The sequence below is a fragment of the Montipora foliosa genome, chromosome 10 (assembly GCF_036669935.1).
Source record: "Montipora foliosa isolate CH-2021 chromosome 10, ASM3666993v2, whole genome shotgun sequence".
NCBI classification, from domain to species: domain Eukaryota; kingdom Metazoa; phylum Cnidaria; class Anthozoa; order Scleractinia; family Acroporidae; genus Montipora; species Montipora foliosa.
The window spans coordinates 18,629,805-18,644,804 of NC_090878.1; the positions used below are offsets into that span (position 1 = coordinate 18,629,805).

The 15,000-nt window shown below is 41.3% G+C and overlaps 1 protein-coding gene across 9 annotated transcripts in view; it reads right to left on the minus strand.

Annotated features, from left to right (window-relative positions):
- LOC137972435 (tetratricopeptide repeat protein 28-like) overlaps positions 1 to 15,000 on the minus strand; it is a 35,000-nt gene that overhangs the window by 3,488 nt on the left and 16,512 nt on the right. For 7 of the 9 annotated variants that reach the window (XM_068819151.1, XM_068819144.1, XM_068819147.1 and 4 more), the window contains 2 exons: positions 3,589 to 8,675; positions 1 to 2,455 (listed from right to left, as the gene is read on the minus strand). The exon at positions 1 to 2,455 is cut by the window's left edge and continues 1,272 nt beyond it. In XM_068819151.1, the coding sequence (XP_068675252.1) occupies positions 2,436 to 2,455; positions 3,589 to 8,617 (5,049 nt within the window). In that variant the 5' untranslated portion in view covers positions 8,618 to 8,675 and the 3' untranslated portion in view covers positions 1 to 2,435. Of the gene's footprint in view, positions 2,456 to 3,588; positions 8,676 to 12,416; positions 12,619 to 15,000 lie in introns of all 9 variants that reach the window. The other 2 variants (XM_068819143.1, XM_068819150.1) reach the window with 1 other exon arrangement.

Below are 15,000 nucleotides of genomic sequence, written 5' to 3' on the forward strand. Positions count from 1 at the left end.
AGCTGTATACGCAAACTGATTTGTGTCACGAAAACTTATTTTCCATGCATCTTCTGATTGAAGAAGACGCCTTAATTCATCGAAACGTTTAATGCTTAGACGATAAAAATTAAGGGCTTTGCACAACAAGTCTAAATTTTCATAAGCGTTCCCAAGATTACTATTGGCCCCTCTCTCCCCGACCCTATCTCCTACTTGTTTTGCAATGCTAAGATGTTGTTAGTAATACTCTATGGCTGGCTTAAAATTGCCCAGACTGTGATGGTCACTCACGGGGAAAAAATGTCTGCATATATCCGACTACAAAACGTCATGCACACTAACAGACTATGCACACCTAAGTGTGAATACCGAAACACCCGAGCTACAATAGCGTACATTTTATAACGCGAGAAAATACTTTTGTCGCAGAAACCAAATACACACTTGAGGGACTACACGAATTCGTTTATCAGCTAATGAATTAATACAGGATTATAGACAAGCTTGAATTTTTTGGAGGAAAAAAATAAAAAGTGGTCGAAAACCTGTTCACTGCTTGTTTGAAAAGTCAACAAAATACTCTCCTTTGTAACTACGCTCAAGTTGCCATTTGCGCGGATTAAATCGACAGACAATAAAATGGACATCGTGTTCTCCTCGCAATTTTCTGTAAGTAAAGCACTGGTCAGTCAGTTTTCTCTTCTAAACGGCATTAGAGTTTTCATTATGTTATTTACAAAATAACTAGACTATGACTAAATCACCTCCAATTGGTCAATAATACCTCACTTCACCGCCCGTTTGAATTGAGAGGTTTCCTAGTTAGCATGCACTGGTCAATCTATGCATTGATCGTAATCTCCGAACAAGTTTGCATTAAAAGCTCAAAAAGCCCATTTAAACGGTTTCAACATTCATTCAACAAAGTTGAAAGGATGTTGAGCAAATGTTGACAACAAGTTGTGCGGAGACGGCTGAAATGGTTTTAACATGGCGCCAAAAATTGAGCTAACGTTTTGATTGCGAGGAACTAAGAACAAGAAACCAGACTCTCGCGTCCACTTACGGCCACCTGTGAGCATGCGTGCGTTCTGCAAAATGTTGAACGAACTGTTTAAACGGCTTCAGCTCCATCCAACATTTTCTAGAACAAAATAAATGTTGAATGAAAGTATAAATCAGTTTGAATTTGATAAAACAGTCTTCCAACAAGCTTTCAACATTTTTGTTGAAGGACCTGTTCAAAAACTCCTAACATTTGGTTCAACAAAATGTTGAATGCATGTTGAAGCAAAAGTGGAAACCGTTTGAATGGGCCTTAAAACTAAAGGACGAGACACTCTGGGCGACAAGTCGCAGCGACAGGTCTCTGGGACAAGCTGCTCCGTGTTTATTACTTGCAAAACAAATCGCGGCGACACAACGTCCGTTCGGTGCACAAGCAGTGATCTTGTGTGAGGGGGGATGTGAAATAGTTTTCTAATTCAATATGGCGGACCATATGGAGCTCACTCATTGATTCATTTATATTTGTTGCAGGAAGTGTACACACGGTGCAACAACCACTGCTTTCGCTAATTTTGTCGCCGCTATCAGTCGCACGAATTCAAACTGGTTTGAATTCATGCAACTGATCGCAGCGACAAAATTCTGCTGAAGCGACAATGATTTTCACAAAATTAACTACGTGTCACTCGTGGCGAATTGTTGGGGCGACTTGTCCCTGTGACGTGATTCGGCCAATTTAAAAAAAAACAATTGTTGGAAAGGAATGGAAAGTTCATATACGGAGGTACAAATGATTAAAATAAGGGTGCGTTTCTTTGGGAGAATCCAAGATGAATTTATTATCGCGGATCAAACGGATTTTTCGTTCTCAAAGAAACCAGTACCCTAAAACGGTTTTTTCTAGCGTGAAAGCCCACTTTCAGCCGGTTAGGATTAACGTAATTTCTATCAAATTGAAGTTCTGCGAAAAATTTACGACTTTCTGTAAATTTCCAGTACATTCAAGAACAAAATGGCACTGAAAACTCGCCATGATACAAGCAAATTGGCGGGAATGTGTACTTTCACAAGACTACCCTTGGCCAAACGTTGTGTTTTCGGATCCGTCTCCCAAAGAAATGCACGGATCATGAATCCTAAAAATCGGGATTCAGATCTGATCTACTGAATCCACTCGGAGAGTGAATTCCTGAGATCAATAATCCATTTTTTCGGGTTTTAGTAAAGATTTCAGCGAAATCCGCTTTTGGATGAAAGGAACCGGATTTGCATTTCCCAAACAAACCCACGCTAGGTCTACAAACATACTTTTAAAACAAAACATATCTCTTGTCTTCTTTGACCGTTTATGAGGTTTAAATGCTTTAACGCTTTCAAGAACTCATATCATAATTGAAGTAAGGAAAACGACATACTGACGCATCGGAGTACAAGAAGTAGCTTTCTCAACTTTTGGATGCCGTTTCTGAAAAAAAAAGTAAGGAAGGAAAAGACAAAAAATGTCCGGATCGATGGTAATTAGGAATTTCGTTGTTTGATAAATGAATAAAGAAATCATTTTCATCGATAGCAATGTTTGTACATAATTACATGTGATATGATGAAATGGACAAGTGATCCTTTCACCTATCTGGACAATTTTAAGTCCTTCACAGGAACAATTAAATGAACCCAACAAAATGACCTACTCCAAAATGTGTGGCCTCATAGCTCAGTTGGTAGAGCATTGCACTTGCATCGAATCCTGTTGGAGCAACCTGAATTTTTCAGGTGTCTACTTAAACAGAAAATTCCTTTGTCTAGATAATTGCGAGGATCACTTCTCCATTTCGTCAATACCTCCACTAGAAAACATACATTTTATTCATTCATTCATAATTACATGTGCTTATAGATAGAGCTTTAGATAGAGTGTCGAAAGTAATTAGCGAATTGCTTTGGTTTTGCATTTACTTCACTCAATGATTGGTTTAAGGTTCTCGCGCCATTTTTTCAACCAATCAGAAGTGAAACCAAAACCAATTGTGGCTCGCGCGTGCACATTTTCCCGCGCTTTGTGTCGACTACTTGTAATTACTTCAAGTTTTGATTGGTTTACCGGATTGTCTTCGTCCTTTTTGATTGGCCAAAGTAATTACTTTGGTTTTACGAAACTCGATTGAAACTCGCTGTAATAGCAACAATTCTCCATTCGTCAATACCCCCACTACAAAACATACATTTTATTCATTCATAATTACATGTGTTTATAGATAATAGCAACAATTCCTATCCAACTAAGTGTCACTGTGACATGTAGGCTATAAGCGTTTAATATCAAACTTCACTTTACACAGGTAACCGGCGATCACTGAATTATTTATTTTCAGTGCATTGCATTGCTCAAACAGTTATCTCCAGAAAGCAAAGTTCCCGACCCGGTGAATGCAAGCAATACTTATTTCAGTGGCTAGCGAAAGCAGTTCGTAAAAGAACAACAAAGGCGACCAATTTTAACCATTTCTCTGTGAAGAACTTACCTCTTGACAACTTGCTGACTAAAAACCTCTACAATGTAATTCCTTTCAGCAATTAAAATAATAATCGAAAAACACTTACCATTCTTTTCAAGCTCGTGGGGCCCAAATTCGAACGTGACATCATCGCCAATTAGCACAAATGGCGCCCAGTCTTTTACGGCAGAATACTTCTCCGTCTCCCGAAGAGATTTCATAGCATATTGAAGAGCTAAACTTGCACTTTTTCTATCTGCCAAGTGTTGATAGAATTTTTTCATGAACAGCAAGGTTGCCTCATCATCGATTGCCCAGAGTGACACCAGAACAGACCGGACACCAGCACACAGAAAAGCTCTTGCTATTCCTACTACACCCTCAGAATTGACCTCTCCCCGGCCACTGTGACAAGAGCTCAGAACAACCAGTCTTGCCCGAAGACCCACTGCACGAACATCACTCATTGTTAACATGAAATCTTCCTTTTCTGGAATCTGGGATGCACGTTCAGGATTTGGGGCCAAAGCAATTTCTCCAAATTTCTTATCTCCATGTGCTGCAATATGGATTAAAGCAACTGTCTTCATTCTTTTCAGCACCTCAGCTTTCGTTGCATTTCTTCCAGTGAGAGGAGTGGTCTGCAGAAGTTCCCCAATCATCTCCACCTCTTGCATCGCGCATGGCAACTGTTCGCACATGGGTTCACCATTTTCGTCAATGACTTCCTTTAACCACGGATCTCCCACAAGCAGAGCTTCACTGTTACTGTAGAAGTCATCAGGTGCACTTGCGATGAGTTTTAAAGTGGTCAACGAGGGAACAGTACGGATTCTGACAGAGTCGCTCAATGCAGAATAAGGAGCCAAGCAAAATGGTCCATCAGGAACAAAGATTAAGTCATCACCTTGAAGCAAGTCTACAATGGGACTGATTAAGACATCAAACAAAGGCTGCAAAGAGTTATTATGGGAGAGGGTCAAAGACTGAAAGGTCTCGGAAAGAGCTTCCTTACTGCAAAACAAGTCACTGCGTAGCTTGTCAAGTGTGCGATTCTCGCATCGGACAACAGTCCCCGCGCCAATCTGTTTCAAAGTAGTTTCTATCAGTGAAGCGGCGCTGCCATTTTCGATTTTCTTTTGCCTAAAGTTTATTCCACTTCCTCCTCTCAGAAGCCAAAAACTGATAGTGTTCCATTCAAGTGCTATGAAAACTGTTTGTAAGAACAAATATTTCATAACAGTAGAGATAGAATCCGTCGTCGCAACTACCGAGGAAGGTTCTTCGTCAACTCCAAATTGCACCTTCAAAATGTCTGTCAAAGCCTGTGCTCGTCCTTGTTCAGCAGCAAACAAAGCCTCATCAACCTCTCCATTCTTTAAAAGTGCTCTCCAGAGCGCTGTGTACGCCACTTGCTTTGTGTCACGAAAGCTTATTTTCCATGCATCTTCTGATTGAAGAAGACGCCTTGTTTCATCGAAATGTTTTATGCTTAGACGATAAAAATTAAGGGCTTTGCACAACGAGCCTAAACTTTCATGAACAAGACCAAGGCTATAGCAACCGTTTCCCTGCCCTACTGGATCCTCCGTTTCCTTGCAAACAGTAAGCTGTTGTTCGTAAAGGAGAAGAGCATTTTCAGGCTCACCCATTTGGTGATAAGCGTTGCCGAGATTACCATTGACGCCTCCCTCGCCGGCCCTATCTCCTACTTCTTTTGCAATGTTGAGATCTTGTTCGTAATACTCTATAGCTCGCTTGAAATTGCCCAGACTGAGATAAGCGTTGCCGAGACTACCATTGGCCCCTCCCTCCCCGGCCCTATCCCCTACTTCTTTTGCAATGCTGAGATATTGTTCGTAATACTCCATGGCTCGCTTGAAATTGCCAAGACTGTGATAAGCGTTGCCGAGATTACCATTGGCCTTCCCCTCCCCGGCCCTATCCCCTACTTCTTTTGAAATGCTGAGATGTTGTTCGTGATACTCCATGGCTCGCTTGAAATTGCCCAGATTGCGATAAGCGTTGCCGAGATTACCATTGGCACTTCCCTCCCCGGCCCTATCTCCTACTTCTTTTGCAATGCTGAGATGTTGTTCGTAATACTCTATAGCTCGATTGAAATTGCCCAGACTGAGATAAGCGCTGCCGAGATTACCATTGGCACTTCCCTCCCCGGCCCTATCTCCTACTTCTTTTGCAATGCTGAGATCTTGTTCGTGATACTCTATGGGTCGCTTGAAATTGCCCAGACTGTGATAAGCGTTGCCGAGATTACCATTGACCCCTCCCTCCCCGGCCCTATCCCCTACTTCTTTTGCAATGCTGAGATATTGTTCGTAATACTCTATGGCTCGCTTGAAATTGCCTAGACTGTAATAAGCGCTGCCGAGATTACCATTGGCCCTTCCCTCCCCGGCCCTCTTTCCTACTTCTTTTGCAATGCTGAGATGTTGTTCGTGATACTCTATGGCTCGCTTGAAATTGCCCACACTGCGATAAGCGTTGCCGAGATTACCATTGGCGCCTCCCTCCCCGGCCCTATTTCCTACTTCTTTTGCAATGCTGAGACCTTGTTCGTAATACTCTATGGCTCGCTTGAAATTGCCCAGATTGAGATAAGCGTTGCCAAGATTACCATTGGCCTCGCCCTCCCCGGCCCTATCCCCTACTTCTTTTGCAATGCTGAGATCTTGTTCGTAATACTCTATAGCTCGCTTGAAATTGCCCAGACTGAGATAAGCGTTGCCAAGATTACCATTGGCGCCTCCCTCGCCGGCCCTATTTCCTACTTCTTTTGCAATGCTGAGATCTTGTTCGTAATACTCTATGGCTCGCTTGAAATTGCCCAGATTGAGATAAGCGTTGCCGAGATTATCATTGGCACTTCCCTCCCCGGCCCTATCCCCTACTTCTTTTGCAATGGTGGGATGTTGTTCGTAATACTCTATAGCTCGCTTGAAATTGCCCAGACTGAGATAAGCGTTGCCGAGATTACCATTGGCGCCTCCCTCCCCGGCCCTATCTCCTACTTCTTTTGCAATGCTGAGATGTTGTTCGTGATACTCCATGGCTCGCTTGAAATTGCCCAGACTGTGATAAGCGATGCCGAGATTACCATTGGCGTTGCCTTCCCCGGCCCTATCCCCTACTTCTTTTGCAATGCTGAGATGTTGTTCGTAATACTCCATGGCTCGCTTGAAATTGCCAAGACTGTGATAAGCGTTGCCGAGATTACCATTGGCCTTCCCCTCCCCGGCCCTATCCCCTACTTCTTTTGAAATGCTGAGATGTTGTTCGTGATACTCCATGGCTCGCTTGAAATTGCCCAGATTGCGATAAGCGTTGCCGAGATTACCATTGGCACTTCCCTCCCCGGCCCTATCTCCTACTTCTTTTGCAATGCTGAGATGTTGTTCGTAATACTCTATAGCTCGATTGAAATTGCCCAGACTGAGATAAGCGCTGCCGAGATTACCATTGGCACTTCCCTCCCCGGCCCTATCTCCTACTTCTTTTGCAATGCTGAGATCTTGTTCGTGATACTCTATGGGTCGCTTGAAATTGCCCAGACTGTGATAAGCGTTGCCGAGATTACCATTGACCCCTCCCTCCCCGGCCCTATCCCCTACTTCTTTTGCAATGCTGAGATATTGTTCGTAATACTCTATGGCTCGCTTGAAATTGCCTAGACTGTAATAAGCGCTGCCGAGATTACCATTGGCCCTTCCCTCCCCGGCCCTCTTTCCTACTTCTTTTGCAATGCTGAGATGTTGTTCGTGATACTCTATGGCTCGCTTGAAATTGCCCACACTGCGATAAGCGTTGCCGAGATTACCATTGGCGCCTCCCTCCCCGGCCCTATTTCCTACTTCTTTTGCAATGCTGAGACCTTGTTCGTAATACTCTATGGCTCGCTTGAAATTGCCCAGATTGAGATAAGCGTTGCCAAGATTACCATTGGCCTCGCCCTCCCCGGCCCTATCCCCTACTTCTTTTGCAATGCTGAGATCTTGTTCGTAATACTCTATAGCTCGCTTGAAATTGCCCAGACTGAGATAAGCGTTGCCGAGATTACCATTGGCGCCTCCCTCGCCGGCCCTATTTCCTACTTCTTTTGCAATGCTGAGATCTTGTTCGTAATACTCTATGGCTCGCTTGAAATTGCCCAGATTGAGATAAGCGTTGCCGAGATTATCATTGGCACTTCCCTCCCCGGCCCTATCCCCTACTTCTTTTGCAATGGTGGGATGTTGTTCGTAATACTCTATAGCTCGCTTGAAATTGCCCAGACTGAGATAAGCGTTGCCGAGATTACCATTGGCGCCTCCCTCCCCGGCCCTATCTCCTACTTCTTTTGCAATGCTGAGATGTTGTTCGTGATACTCCATGGCTCGCTTGAAATTGCCCAGACTGTGATAAGCGATGCCGAGATTACCATTGGCGTTGCCTTCCCCGGCCCTATCCCCTACTTCTTTTGCAATGCTGAGATGTTGTTCGTGATACTCCATGGCTCGCTTGAAATTGCTCAGATTGCGATAAGCGATGCCAAGATTACCATTGGCCCCTCCCTCCCCGGCCCTATCTCCTACTTCTTTTGCAATGCTGAGATGTTGTTCGTGATACTCTATGGCTGGCTTGAAATTGCTCAGCTTGTGATAAGCGTTGCCGATATTACCATTGGCCCTTCCCTCCCCGGCCCTATCTCCTACTTCCTTTGAAATGCTAAGATGTTGTTCGTGATACCCTATGGCTCGCTTAAAATTGCCCAGACTGTGAAAAGCGTTGCCGAGATTCCAATTGGCATTTCCTTCCTGGTCTCGATCTCCTACTTTTTTTGCAATAATCAGTTGTTGCTTGAGATACTTTCTGGCCTTTTTAAAATTGCCCAGACTGTGATAAGCGTTGCCGAGATTGCCACAGGCTTTTCCCTCTCCAGCACTGAAACCTATTCCTTTAAAAATCCTTAATGCTTCTGTGTAATCCCTCTTAGCCTGTTTAAAATAAGCCAAGCCATAATAATAACTGCCCAGATTGAAATATGCATTACCCTCCCCTTTTTTGTTTCCCTCTTTTCTTGCAACGCTAAGCTCTTGTATATGCTGCTCGAAAACGTTCATCTTTTTGTCCACCATTCTTGATTACAAGAACTCTTGAAAACAAGGAGGGTCGTCTTTGAAAGAGAGGGCACTCCTTGAAAAATACGAAAGAAAGCATGAGAAATTCAATGCACTGACCACAAATGCTGCAGGTACGTAGCCAAACCAACACTAAAGAGACCGCCTTATCTATAATCGTGTTGTAACTAACTTAAATAAATTACAGCACATTTACATTACACCACATCATCACAGTATACATTACTCTAAGTTTGTTTTCACTACATTGCGTATTACTACCTCTTTACTACTGACCGACATAAACAAGAAATCATCTTGCCCTTGATGGCAGTGAATATGCCATTTATATTCTAAGGCCTTTGTTACGGTGGATAGAAAAAATTCTGCTTGATAAACGTGAATACTAAGGTGCTGTCCATTACGTCGGCGAAATTTGTTTGGTTTAACGTCCATTGATATATGCACCCGCGCTCCGAAAGGATCCATTCTCGTTCCCTTATTTTTCTTATCCTATGTTCATGACTTCAGTGATGTATTCAAAATACCAGACCTGATTTTATTTGCAACTGCTGATATGACGATGCTAGTCTCTAACGTCTAATTATTTGGTTACCTAGTTCAAGGCAAAGAAACTTACACTAAACTTGCGGAAAACTAATTCTTTATTCTATTTAAGCCTCGAGAGAAAAAGATGTCATCTTTCAATGCAAATCTGCTAAAATTATTAAAGAATTGAACAGGTCGTAGAACGGACTTTCTTGGGGATGTGCTTGACTGACATCTTTCTTGGGAAACTCTGTATTTCTCAATTAGCTTACAAAATCTCTGAATCTATAACATTTAATTCAGGTACAGTTATTTTTCACGTGGAATGCCGAAGCCATACCACGTCTTAAAACCGGTCTGGTGTCTTTTTTTTGTTGGTAGTCACAAATGTGCATACAACACGGATACAGAATTAATCTCCGATCGGGTGAATTTACATTTATTCCCTCCAGTAAGTCCAAACTTCCTTACCCCGAGGAGAACTCATATTCTTTCCCAACCTTCACAATTATCTGCGAGCGTGTTAGACCACTCGGCCACCGTAACACACTTCCGTTAATCTTGGCGAAAGCAAAGATTTAGTATGGAATCTTTCCGCCCGCCATGATTGATTCAGTATTAAACTATTCGATAAAGTGGGCAGATGTTTTTCTTTGAGAATGGAAAGCTTTAAAGGTAAGGATAATACTCTACGTTATTTCTAGATCTTGCCTCGTACTTGTGTGTTCCACTGTGAACACTATTTTGCGTACACAGGGTTCTCATTAAGTGCCGGCAGCCGGCTAAAAAACCGGCTACTTTAAATTTAGAGCCGTCTACTTTTCGGTCATAAACTTGCTATAAACAAGTGGCACTCGCTTCTCCCGCCGCCTACTTTTATATTTAAGCCGTCTACTCCAAAACTTATTGAGAACCCTGCGTACAACGAATACTTCATTAGAAGTATTTTGCATTGAATGAATACTCCAATATTTCTTGGGAACCAGTATGTTCGCCGTTTTGACGTAGAAAGAAAATAAGAAAATAGATTTCAACGGCCAAACAAGATAAAAAATGCCGAATTAGCTATCGCAGTCACGGGGACTTGCAATGGTCCCCCATCCAAGTACTAACCTCATTCGGAGGAGCTTAACTTTAGCTGACACGTGGACTTGCATCAACGATTGTGATCTTTGTTTTAAATTGTCGAACTTTAAACACTTGAAAGAAAAAAAAAAGGAAACTAAAACAAAAACCCGGTGTCTTGCCGTAATTTTGACACAGGTGCATCCTTTGTTTCGTGACTTGTCAGCATTAAACACGCAAGGTAACTTGATCACAGGAGGGCGCTAAAATCGATGTCACTTTCGATTTTGCGATTTTACTTGTACGACCAAAAGTACGATAGAAAAATTGAACTCTGAGTGAACGTAACAAAAATCTCCCGAAATGTTTTTCGCTGATGGCAAATTGTTTTATTCTCGATCGACACTTCCTAGAAGTTCCTTCTGCTCTCCTCATAAACTACATATTAAAATTTATATACTTTTGCGTCAACATTTGTTTTGCATAAAACAGGCTAGCAAAATCTGTACCTGGCTTAGTTCGCATTTTTGAGCGTTAAAATAAAATTTTTGGTCGTATGTTCCTGACCGTAAGTCGCATATTTTGACATCCCCCATCCACATACTAACCCTGCTGGAAAGGGGTTAACTTTAGAAACATTGGTCTTGGAAAGCTATCAGCAGCTCAGAGTGCAGGCTTAAGCTTGTGGTGAAAAAGAAGTTGTAAATGATCAACATGTCAGCCTTGAAGCCAGCTCGAGTGTAGAATCATAACGAACTTTTGTAGTTTATGAGAACTATTTACTACTTATAGCTTTTGTTGAGTTAGAGGGAGTTTTGGCGATGTAAACCCGGATTGGGCTACTGGATTTGAGCTTTTTTCTTAACGAGATTTCAAGTTATTGTGGAACGTTTGGTACCAAGTTACTCTAATATTGAAATCAAGATTATGGAATTGTAAAATTAGAACCTTGGACTGGACTATACAACACGAAATTACGGAATTTTTAGCTTTTTGAGCATTGAGAGAAATAGAGTTGTCTTCTTGTCTTCGCCACGGCAGATTTAAACAGTTTGCAAGGAAATAAGCCAGGATTATGGAACCGGACTTCGAATGCAGGGCCCGGTTGTTCGAAAGCCGATTACCTTAATACAGGATTAGCGGAAACATTTGTTTTACGTTTTCAACTTTTTGGTGACAGTTTCCTTTGCTTATTTTTGTTTTTCAAGATTGACTTCTCATGTAAAGTTTTACAAAATATCAGCATTGAACAGCATTTGGAAGTAGAGAATAAAACTCGTTTTAAAACTTGGCTTTTGAACAACTTGCCCAGGGCCCAGTTCCTCAAAAGCCGATTAACGCTAATCCCAGATTAAAAATAAACCAAGCAGTTCATTTCTCTACTCCCAAATGCTGTTCAACGCAGATTTCGGCAGAACTTTACATGAGAAGACGTCAATCTTGAAAAACAAAAATAAGCAAAAGAACCTTTCACCAAAAAGTTGAAAACGTAAAACAAACGTTTACGCTAATCCTGGATTAAGTTAATCGTCTTTCGAGGAACCGGGCCCAGGATGATAAGTTATTGAACTATGATTTGTCATATGTTTTTCGGATGATTTAAGGCTGCAGGTAAAACTGCAGGATTTGAATAAAATCTCCTTCCATAAAATAAAAAATAAAAATCCCGTATCCTGATAACCTGCTAATAGGGCTTTGTTGTTTGCATTTGCAAATTTAGTAACATTAATAACGAGTTTTTACAAGAAACAACTTCAAGTTATATTACAGATTTATCTTTCTGGAAATCTCTCGCCATTTTCCGAAGTTTACCTGTACTTGAAGTTGACTGTAACTGGACAATTTGTGTTAACTGTTTGCGCATTCCACGGATATGCCCATGTAGGCGTCTTGTCTAAATTTTGTTGTTCTACTGTTTAGTTTATCCTAATAGTCATTATTGTATTATTGTGCATGAAAAAATCCAATCTTCGTAGTCTTGTTTCTTTGCAAAAAGTACAGTCAAAATAGTTCCTAAATCAATTACTCATACCCAATCTTCAAAGAATTAGAACTATCCAATTTTCGGATATTAGATTACAAGAACTGGGTAACTTTATGTATTCTTATGCACATCCTCTTCCACCATCAAGGTTTTATTCATAATTTTTCATTTAAAAAGACCTCTATGTATTTTTTGCTAGATTTGCAGAATGATTTTCACCTTCAACACTGTAAAACTAATCTTTGCAACTTCCGTTCTCCCACGAACGTCTGCTGAAAGGAAAAACCTCTTCCGTTCAACGGCCAGCAGCAGATGTTTGTAGGGGAAGAACGTATGACGAAGGTCTAATCACGTCTGCATGGGAGGCTATCATCACACCAGAAGTTGAGGAACATCTGAATTAGATGAAGGGTTGAAAGCTCTAAGAAAGGCAATCAAAACTGGTCGATTAGAGAAATGCAAGGCTTATGCACCAGCTGTTGGTGAAATGTGTGTAATTGGGCAACTAGTCTAAAGATGCACCCGCACTGTACTACCAAGCAAGTCATTGTCAGAACAAATCTAAATCGGACAAGCAAAGTATGGTGGCCTTGTATGGGATAACGCAGCAGCAAAATTATGCAAATCCTGCTATAAGTGTCAGCCGGTTCCTCCTCCAAATCCGCCAAAGCCATTGAAGCCAAGAGCATTGCCAGAATAATGCCCTTGGCAAGACCTGGTCGTAAGTCCTTTGTGACCACTCCATTATGGTCATTATTGACTACTACAGCCGTTATTATGAGTATGTGGTCATGACATCAACCATCAGTAAGAAAGTAATTGACGTAGAATATACTTTTAGCCACCATGGTCGTCCCTTAACATTGAAGTCAGACAATGGACCTCAATTCAGCTAAACTGAATTCCAGAAATACTGAAAGCAGAATGGAATTGTGCTTCTCGAGAAAAAAGGCAAATGGGTGGTTGAAGGGGAAAATAGCTCCCTATGTGCCCTCAGCAGTAAAGAAATTGTTTTAGTTATGGTCCTTATGCAAAGGCATCTGCAGTTTTCAGTTATGGAAATTTAATAAATAATACTACCACATTAAGCAATCAATTTCATGAAAAAATATTTTAGGTTAGTCTGTAAAATGAGAAAGAGAAACTCACAAAGTAGACTCTTAACCTCAAGATAAGGTTAATAAATAAAACAAACTCTGTGTGAAATTAAACCTTGAAATTCAAAAACAGGCAACAAACTTATTCAAGTTGTAGGGATAAAAAAATATTTGGTCGCATCTGTTTGTGTCCATGGATTTAGTATAATTTTCCTCTCTTCTTCCTTTCTTAAATCGGCACGAGGGGATCGGGTAGAGATCTAGCACCGGACTAGAACCCCCCTTGCTCCGTTGCGCTCTATCCCCGAAAATTCTCAGCCATTTTTATGATCCTGATGGTGTCACAGTCAGCTTTTCTTTACTTTCGGATTGTTTGGGTTTGCCTCATGGAACCAGTGTTTCGTTTTGCATCATGGGATTTCTTTAGTTTCCTCGAACTACCCCTTTCTGCCTCCACAGCAGTTTCTTAAGGCTTTACCGCAACTCACCATCCACACACAGAATATTCCCCCCAGTTGCCCACTTTACTAGAGATTATTTTTTCAGTTAGTGGAAAGGAACCCCTTCCTGAAAGGGGATTCTTGCTACAGCATCGTACTCACGCCACAATGGTTGCAAGTCTACTGCTGACTTTAACTTCAACAACTCATTAATAATTAATGAGCCTAACAGCCTCTCAAGACACCGATAAAACGTCACATGCATAGTATTAAGGCCCAGCTTATAATTTTTTTTGTGTGCTAATACCTAAAAGTCCAAGTATAAGCAAGACTCCCAGTTTGGAAGCTTGAATTTTGAAAAAATATATATAATTATATAAAACAACAAATTTTGAAGTTCCTATGAAACTCTACTAGTAAACAAACAAGGACAAACAATTATGGTTTCAAAACACTGACACGGTGGTTGTTATGAGCTTTCATATCAGTTAAGTCTTTATATGACGAATTTCACTGTCTTGTCATACCTTTATCGCGTGAGTTTATTATAATAAAACTTAAAGATGCTTTCTGAATGCGATTTTTTTCAATACCAGTTTTTATATCACTTCGAAAGGCTCTCGAATACTCAAGTCGTCCAAGTACACTTTGAGATATGGAAACAAGTCTTTACCTTTTGATTGCACCTGACGTCACGGCGGCCATGTTGGTGGAAAGAACAATAGCGAAAATTTGACTCTATTACTATGCAAAACTCGAGCTACATTTTTCTATTGTTTTGGCACCAACATGGCCGTCTTATCATGTGAGTGCCATCACTTTGAGATATGGAAACAAGTCTTTACCTTTGATTGCATCTGACGTCACAGCGGCCATGTTGGTGAAAAGAACAATAGCGAAAATTTGACTCTATCACTATGCAAACTATTACTAGGCAAAACTCGAGCTCCTTGTGTGGGCCCAGTTCCATTAGAGGGCTAACGCTCACATGGTTCATATGGGATAGAAATCTAGCACTTCACGTTACACTACACTCTCTTCAGTTAATTCTGTTTAAAATATAAGTGCTACACGGCCAACGTTTGTATAAACGTAACTTTTCCTTGTACATTTCTCTATTGTTTTGGCACCAACATGGCCGTCTTATCACGTGAGTGCAATCAAAGAATTAAGAAATTTCTTGATCATTGAAAGCAAGAAAGGATCTCCTCAGGCTTCTAAGCCATCCCGAAGAGATTCACACTCTGTGGTACAAGCTCAATCTCA